This window comes from Scophthalmus maximus, chromosome 16, assembly GCF_022379125.1.
Source record: "Scophthalmus maximus strain ysfricsl-2021 chromosome 16, ASM2237912v1, whole genome shotgun sequence".
Taxonomy (NCBI): Eukaryota; Metazoa; Chordata; class Actinopteri; order Pleuronectiformes; family Scophthalmidae; genus Scophthalmus; species Scophthalmus maximus.
In genome coordinates this window covers 7,296,036-7,305,208 of record NC_061530.1, presented here as the reverse complement: position 1 = coordinate 7,305,208, position 9,173 = coordinate 7,296,036, and the positions used below count along the sequence as shown (strand labels likewise).

The 9,173-nt window shown below is 43.6% G+C and overlaps 1 protein-coding gene across 5 annotated transcripts; it reads right to left on the bottom strand.

Annotated features, from left to right (window-relative positions):
* Positions 1–974: 974 nt before the first annotated feature.
* Positions 975–8,746, bottom strand: LOC118287888 (5'(3')-deoxyribonucleotidase, mitochondrial-like). 5 transcript variants are annotated; one of them, XM_047327688.1, is made up of 6 exons: positions 7,879–8,731; positions 7,495–7,844; positions 6,586–6,686; positions 4,935–4,995; positions 4,564–4,678; positions 975–3,456 (listed from the first exon to the last, which is right to left on the bottom strand). In XM_047327688.1, exons 2-6 carry the CDS (start codon positions 7,774–7,776, stop codon positions 3,326–3,328), a joined length of 690 nt encoding a protein of 229 aa, XP_047183644.1. In that variant the 5' UTR covers positions 7,777–7,844; positions 7,879–8,731; the 3' UTR covers positions 975–3,325. The 5 variants fall into 5 exon arrangements, with proteins under 5 accessions (XP_047183644.1, XP_035469417.1, XP_035469418.1 ...); XM_035613524.2 differs by having other exon boundaries at positions 7,495–7,804; positions 7,924–8,730; XM_035613525.2 differs by having other exon boundaries at positions 7,504–7,804; positions 7,924–8,721.
* Between the last annotated feature and the right edge of the window lie 427 nt (positions 8,747–9,173).

Genomic DNA, 9,173 nt, shown 5'->3' with positions numbered 1-9,173 from the left:
TAAAAGAAACAAGGGTGGAGGGGAAGTGAAAGATGGGGGACTTTTTTCCCCATTTCTCCCCTTTACTTGTTTGATGCGGAAATACGAAACACACACTGTGTCGGCACGGCACAGTGTGTGTTTCGACAGTGTTTTGCACCCAGATAGAAATGACACATGCAGAAGAAATATGGCTCCCGCTGGGTCCAGTGACAGTGTGGGCCGGGGAGCAAGAGACCAAACAGAAAATCGTTATTGTACGAGAGTGGAAATGTGTCACAGAGTGGGGTCCGGGTGTTGAAAGACAACTCTCCAGCTGACACACATACACAAAATGACACGTAACCACACGGTCACACCTATTATATTTTAGCTTGACATGCAACCAAAATCTGTTTCACAGTCTCAAAATAATGCACATCTTTTGCTTTATTGTTCATATTACAGTGTTATTAGTTTGTTTAAAAAATGTAATTTCACTACATGAGCGTGTCTGTTGCCATTCCTATTTCCTGCATAATAATTCATGTCCAATGATTCAGATTACAGATGCTTCCCTTTGCTGGTGGTGTTTGGTGCCGTCATACTGCACCTTGTTGAAATTGCATAGGTCAGCAACACTCCTGGATTCTGTTCGGTTAAAATTCCACCCTCTCACACCTTGAGCCCAAGTCATCCGATGTTTCATCCGACAATTCTGCCACAAGGCAATGCTCGGAGGACATGGGGGAACTGATCCCAGCTGGGAAAAAACATCTGTAATTTTAAGGTGTTGGTGAAACAAACAAATAAAAAAGCATTCTAGGAAACAAAATTGTGTGCACTTGACAGCAAAAATAAGAGGAGAATGATTGCACATGGCTGTTAGTTTCGTTTCTGCTGTACACCACACAGGGAGAGTCAGAGGGAGATGGTGTGGTTCACAATAGGACTTTTACACTTTCTCACACTTTTCAAAACGGGGGAAAACAGAAACAGACACAACATCCCATGACTTGATGTTTACTTTTAGATTTCTTTATTGGATCTATTGTCTCCGCATTGCGCGGCACTTGCCGCAAAAAGTGATCATCAGCACGGCAAACCAGAGACATTCATTGACAAAAGTGGCTGACATGCAACTTGGCACCGGTGCAACGGCTGACTCGCCTTCTGCCGACGAGCAGCTTCAGCGACAACACAATTCATCAAGCGGGGCGACCACGTGGAACGGACAAGCACTTCCGATGGGAAGAAGCTTCCAGCACTCGGAGCAAGAGCTGACCTAGTTGACTGGTTAACGGTGGATGGAAGTATTCGGAAACAAACATGTGACTTTGACGAATCACAAGTTAGGGAAAGGGGGGGGGGGCTTCCTCCTGTGCTGAAATTCCAGCGTGAATTTAAACGTTTATACAAATTTAAAAGAATTACTATTATTAAACTTGGAAAAATAAAAAAACTGAATATTTGCTTTTAAGTAATTTCAAAGAATCAACAATTGGGTTGTGTTTAATTTCTTGTCTCTGACTGGCTGTTCCTCCCCTCTCAGCACACTGTACACGTGATGGATAAGACGACATGAGAGCCGTTCTTAGACGTTACAACGACACTTTGCTGTGAGTACAATGCAAGAGGAGTGTCTCGACTTTCAATTACTCCCAAGTTGAATGTTAATAGCATTTCTTAGTAGCTCTCAGAAGAGCGATGGACACGGTTCGTTCTTGACTGCAAGAACTGTGGCGAGTTTCATGAGAAACAACTATGTATTCAGGGCAAGCTACAGAAATCTCTCTATATATATCCATCCATCCATTATCTTTACCACTTTATCTATCAAGTCACGTAAGGGCTTGAGCCAATTCAAGCTGATATTAGGCCAGAGGCGGGGTACACCCTGGCCATATATCTATATGTGTGTGTATTTATATATATGCATAACAATAAAGTGCCTTAGACCTGCTGTTTTTTTTTTGTCATACTTATTTGAAGTGAGGTGAAACAACGCACAAACCACAAGCAACCAGGCACAAAGAACATCTAAGTACGTCTGCCAATACACACGATCAGTGTCCACCGCCTTGTTCCTCAAAAACATAATTGCAGCAAAAGGCAAAATCATGACTGGTGTGACAGAAATTGCCAAAATGCTCTGTGAACTTGGTTTGTACCTGATTCCATGTGCTTTTGTAAACAAGCTAAAAAGATAAAATATGAGTATGAAAATAGCACAGATCAAGACCACTACTCACACATGTGTAGGTTGTGTTTGAAGTGTACTGTATAGGTACTATTATGATTAGTATTTACAACAGGCAAATGGTTCCAGTGGCCGTGTGAAAGTTGAGTAAGTAAAAGCAAAAAGTAATCTGATAAATCAACTTTTTTTTTGTTCCTTCTTAAATCTGGAAATGAATTTTATATTTAATCTCATCTTTTATTTCTTAAACATATTCAGCCCACATTTATTCACTGACTGTTATTCTCACATATTCTACACTAGTGATGGTTTTGGCAACATGCATATGTATTTGTGCAACGCTCAAACTTGAACTAGCATTTTAGTTGTCGTTGGACTATTTATTAAGACATGTGTATCTTTGTGAAACATAGAGAAAACACTTTTTAAAGCACCAACATACAGCACCCACACAAACTCTTTAAAACCCTTGAGAGGTATCTCTGTATATGTGTCTATTTGTATTTACATTGTTGACAGTGGTATGGTACACATCACCAAAGACACACGTGTCAGCACCCACAACTCATGGAGAGAGTTTTTTGTAGATTTTAGTGTGCAGTGGAGTGTCCTGTTGTTCTGAGTCCATCATGGTCCGCTGACTCATTAATGCAACACAGTGCTGAGAACTCCTGATAAGCCTTTTGTGAAGAGGACCACAGAGAAAAAATGTTTGATTTTGAACAGAAATGTCAATAGTATGAACCATAAAAAAAAAACCAAGAACATACAGGATGCAGACACAGAGCAGCTGTCAACAAGTTCAACCTGCCCTTTCAGACTGAAATTCCTTGTGTTCATCTGTTTTCCGTGACAGGCTGATTCAGTAAAATAGGTGGAAATGTGGTTGTCAACGTGACTTCACACTCGGTGTCATAGTGCCCCCTTGTGGTCCAACAAGTGAGCATCATCTCCCAGCAGAGAGCAACAAGTGTCTGCTTTGTGTAAGACATCTGACCTCTAGTTTACCAACCCCGTCTCAGGATGCTGGCAACGCTTCCTCAAGACAGCGACCCCTCCAAGCCGCAGCGATGTTGTGGTTGTCATGGCTGCGGCGGTGGTGACCCCCCAGACAACTTCCACTAACCAGGAAGCCAGGCCGCTGGGGCTCTTGCATAGAGGAGTTCCTCACTTCCTCTTGCTGTCCAGGAAAGCTCTCCAGTCGTCCGACCAGGACAGCAGCCGTCTCTGGAAGGACAGATGCTTGTTGTGGCAGGCGGTGAACAGGATGTGCTCCCACACTGGTTTGGGCTCCACACCTGGTCGGGACACATGTTTAGGCACACACGTAATGTAAATGACAACCCCACTCATTTCCCTGTGTGCACCACTGCTTCAGCAGGAGCTGACTAAAAGCCCCCCCACGCTGTGGCAGCTGTGCCATACAGTGCAAAATAAAGGACTGATGGAGATACAAAATAATTATAAACACCCACAAATGTTACACAAGCAGGGTTATGCAATCCACTTCCTTGAGGCTCTTTCTACGTCTTTTATTCACTTACATCTTACTAGTTGTGAATTCAGCATCCTGCTTATGCTCGGGCTGTTTTCAGAAATGTGTTTGCATTTTAATCCACGTTATGTCACCACCTATTTTTGTCAGAAAGTCCAGTTTTGTCATCACGTAAAAAAAACAAAAAACCCTCCCTGGAACAGCAATTGTACAATCATAGATTAGCAAGCACAAAAAGGCATGGATTTTTATTTCTCCATCTGTTAGCGCAGTGTGCATGGATCTGTGGTAGCCTCCACTAAAACATAATGTTTTTATTTGCTCTAACGTCAGCATGTCTGGCTCACTTACTCACCACCTACAGTGGCAACTGAGAGTTATGTCCCAGGCCAATAAGCATGGTTGCTAAAAACCTTTAAGCTAAAGTTAGTAGTCCTGTCTTTTGGCAAATTTACACTCCAACATGCCAGCACTTAAGGTATTTCTCATGCTGAAAACCAAGTGAAAAACATAGTCTGCAGCCAACAAAACGATGGGCAGTCTGCTTTTATCATAGTTGAATTACAACCAACTAGTTCCAAACTGCAACCAGTCTTCCAGCATTATATCATAGCTGTGTTTTCATTCATATCAACACACTATAATCCTCTTAATTGTTACAATATATTGTGTCCATTTGTTATGTAAATGCCATTAAAACATTGATAAGCGGACTGAGTCTTCTGCAGCGGCCTGGATTCGATTCCAACCTGCGGCCCTTTGATGTGTGTTGGCGCGTCCATTCTCTATTCCCCTTTCACGCTGGTCTTTGTTCCCTCTATTGAATGAAGTCTGAAAATTCCCAAAAAACTAACTTAAATAAGCAAGTGTTTTTGTTGTTAAGAGACGTTAACATGCAAACATTCCTCACCCAGAATGTCAGGCTTGTCGTCGATGAGGACGTCTCCAGTGATTAATGTCTTGTCCCTGGTCAGGATGACCTGCTCCAGAAAGTCATGACCCAAATGCCTCTCCACCCAAGCATACTGGACAAAACATCCCACACGCACACATGCACACGCACACATGCACACGCACACACACACACACACACACACACACACACACACACACACACACACACACACACACACACACACACACACACACACACACACACACACACACACAGCAGATGAGATCTCATTAGAAAAAAAGAAGCAGACTAGTAATTTCCAAAGGGAACAGAATAGATGTTGTTGATTGGCAGAGTGTTGTTGATTAGCAGAGGGCCTACTGTACCTTCTCAAACGGGCAGTGTTTGTAATGCTTTATAGGGCTGGTGCAAATAAAGACATCTGTGCTGCGGGAGGAAAAGGGAGACAACACAACCAGAGGGGAAGTATTAAAAACATACAATCAACACCATATTGTAGCTACTAATGCCTGACTGCAAGACAAAATATTCATGTCTGGAATGAATTACTGTAACGGCGCCAGAAACAGAGAAAACAAAGGAGGTTACACCACAAAATACATTGCGCTGATAAGAAAACAGGTTCATTCAGTGGCGAGGGGAAGCCATTCATTATCACAGGGAGAGGAAATGTAAACATAGAGTTTCATAACCACGTTGGCTATTTTTGGATGTTATTCCACGGTGGCTGTGTACCTTTTTTTTTTCTTCCCCCAGCCTCCTTCTTGTCGACTGAGATTTGGTGTCGAATGAAAATACATTAAATAAATCAATGCCAGTTACGGGACGCTTTCGTCCACGTGTGGGCGCTTCTGCAGGGAACCACAGCCCTGACCTGAGTTGGACTGATGCCTCTTCAACCGAACCACACCGAGACATGATCTCTCCATCGCAGAGTCACTGTCGGTCCCTGACGTATCAATGCAATGACCGGTGATCATTAGCAAACCCAGAGGCTCCACACTGATGCATCCCAAGGAGAAAATGTCAGGCAGGAACCACATCACATAGAACAAACATTGGTGCCATGTTGAAATACAAACATGTATTGGCAGGTTTGGCATTAATAAACGGCCGAGGATGCGTGGGCAGTAGGGAGGTAGGGAGGGGGGGGGGGGGGGGGTGTTGTGATACCGAGCGTGCACTGTTGCAAATACACTTGTGTTTAGGCACTTGTCAAACTAAACTTAACTGTGTGGGATAGAGAGGAAAATAATTGAGAAATACGCCGATATACACGTCAACCCGAAACAAAGTAATAATGTCATAAAGGTGGTACGATCATTTTAACGAACATCTTTCTCTTATCATATGACATTGTGACTCATATGAAGTGTTACAGAAATATCAGCCGTGAAGTTAAAAGACATCATCCCCCCAGTGACACACAACCTAATCTGCACCAATTAACCACCATTGTGTCAACACAGATATCTTGACCATTTGAACCATGTATTTATTACTTACTTTATTGTAAAATATGACAGAATGACATCTACATTTGCTGCAGCACTTTTACTGCATATGAAGAGTTTCGGCCTGCTATGAGTTTTGCAAACCACCAAATGTCCCTGTGCTGCTAAGTTTGAGGCTTCCAAGACTTCTGATCTTTGTTTTGGCACAAACAGAAATAAAAGCTCTCAAAGCTTCACATTTAGGTGGTAAATGAGTGTATGTCGCAGTTCTCCTCATGCTTCCACAACTGCTTGACTTCATGCCACCAGTTGATTAACATCAGTCTTCTGTAGCAAGCTAAGATCTCACACAATTCCAGGGGGGAAGTGACAGACTGACTCACACTACCACAAAGTTAGAACTTAATGGGCAGGTTAAGAGGTAAACCGCCTCATGGCAACATAAGAATGTGTATAACAAGCACTGGACGTGCTCCATTATGCCGAACCCCATGACTTAAGACGGCTGTGGTGCACGCAGGTAGGGATTCACTCATAGTAACACCATCTTTATATAACATACTTATCCATCCTGGCCATCTCCTTGACGGCCTCCACTCCTCCCGGCAGGGGCTCCAGCTCGATGAAGAAGTCTTTGGACTCCCAGATGCTGATGGCTTTTTCCTGGAGACAGAGCACACAGGCACACGGGCCAATCACTGACCGGTTTGCACTGACGAGGTGTGTGCAGGTGTAGCCGCATGAGGGTGCATGCGAAAGAGGGAAGGTACAAAGGTCATGTTTTTCCAAGGTCGGCGAGACAGATATATCAACGGTGACAAAGCAGTAAGGAACGAAGCAAAACATGCTATGTTACTTTTTACTACGCCCAACATGGAAAATGTCCCCATAGCGGGACTAATAAAGGATTATCTTATTCTATCCTTATGGTTTATCTCTAATTTACAATCTTTCGACATATTGCATGTCCCTATGATGTAGCCTCAAAAGGACACATAATGACATTAAAACGAGCCAGGAAATGCATGAATATCGCCTGGCTCCCCACGACTCACACTGCGGGTGAGGCCAGCGGTTATTCAGTCCTTTCATACCTTAATCGGCTACCTGATTTTCAGGCTCCCTTTCTCCTCGTTTACTGTATGAAATGAATAAAAAAAATGACAAAATAATATTGTGACTGAATTGTTCTGCACTGTGCAAAATGCACATATAATACGAAGATATAGTTCAATATACCACAGGTAAAGCAAGGGCTGAATGATCCAAATGGCCCAATGGAATATGTTTCTGTCTAAGGGACTAACAACATTTCATGATGGTTAATATCAAATTTGAGCCCTAAAGGAGATATGCGATGAATCAGGCATGGTCTCTAAACGGGATCTGTTCTCACTGATTCAATCGTAGCAGCATTTTAACTGTCTTTACTTGGGCCAGTCACTTATTTCCTGCACTACAATCCACGCACGTCACTCACACACAGGTCACTCCTGAGCTGGCCGTACTGCGCCGACACCCAGAACCCCCGCCTGTCCTCCAGGGAGATGTAGGGCTCGTCCGGGTACCTGGCCCGGTACTTCTTCAGGAACCCGCCCTCGAAGTCGGCCAGGACCCCGTCCATGTCCACCAGCACCCGCAGCCGGCTGTGCGCGCGACAGGAGGACGACATCTTTACGCAGGTGCTCTTCGACGGGCTGCGGAGCAAAGTGCTCCCTCTTCCGAGCACGCGTGTTGTGGTCGACAGCAGCATTGTTGACCCTCACCGGCGCCGGTTGACCCTGTCCGGAAGGCGAGTGTGAAACAGTGGTTAAAGTCCGCATGAGAGGCGAGAAGTTTTCCCCAAAAGACATGCGGCCGTGGAGCCGCGTCGTTTCTTCTCTGCACTTTGTGTCGTTACCTGTCTGTTCGTGACATTTGTCGAACTGCTGCCTCAACTTTATTATTATTGTGGCCGTCTCTGTCCGCCAGTCAGCTGCCGAGCTAACTGTCGGTAGCTAACGTTAGCCGACGCGCTAACGTCCAGGTCAAATGTGACACGCAGTGTTGCGTGTGGCTGTGTGCATAGTGTTGTCAAGTGTGTGTTTACTGCCCGGCAGCCGCCGCCGCCGCCGCCCCGCAGGCCTTTGCTCGGGCTCACGGTGTCTGTGACAGTGACTGACGGGACAAGCGGAACAACAGCGGTGTAACACAGCTGGCACCGCAGCTTCAAGGGTCGAACGGGCTCGGCGGCGAGAACAAACTGCACTGCACGGCAGCGCACAGCAAAGATATGCCCACATTGACGAGATGGCTCACTCCTCTGCACTTCTGTTTCCAATGAGTTTGCTATAAACAGTCACAGTTGGCTGTGTTACTACCAGGTTACTACATGTCATATCTATAATTTTTACTGTCATTACTATTATTGTGAGTGAATATTTTTCTTTTGTTATGTACAGATCCAGATGTGTTGCATTGAAGGCCATTTTGAATGGGTAATGTCTTTTGTTCAATGACTGATGATGGATTGATGGAATAACTCAGTCAAGCTTTTGGAATTCATCAACTGCAAATGAAAATGCAAGAAATATCAATTTCATATTTTCTGTATTTGAGTTGAGGTCATTGTAATCATCCTCATTTACTTGTAACAACTAAAAGTAAACCCTGTAGACTAATGCATATACTCATCCAAAGAACAAGGAGCTGGGTTTGAACCCTGAACGTGGTAGGAATGGATGGATGGCAAAACTGGAATTTACCCAGCTCGTCAGTTTATGAATAATTGATGCATTTCGTCTGCGACAATAAATAAAAAGATGAATTATAATTATAATATAAAAAATAAAAAATAAAGTTACAGACAAGGTGAGTATTACTGTTTTTGATTTTAAGAATTGCAAAAAACCGTTAAAGTAAAGTTATAATCCGTGGACGCTGTAAAATCAAGCAGACAAGAGCTCTTTCATTTATAACATCTTTGTTCCAAAATCCGGTAAATTGTACGTCAGTTCCTGTATATATTTTGGGAGAACTAACAACGCAGTCTCTAACAGAATACTGTAGTTACTTAACACATTATATAAGCACAAACAAGAACATTCCTTTTTCAAAATACGATTGTAAAAATCGCAACTACTGTGATTCAAACATTATCAGCAAAACATG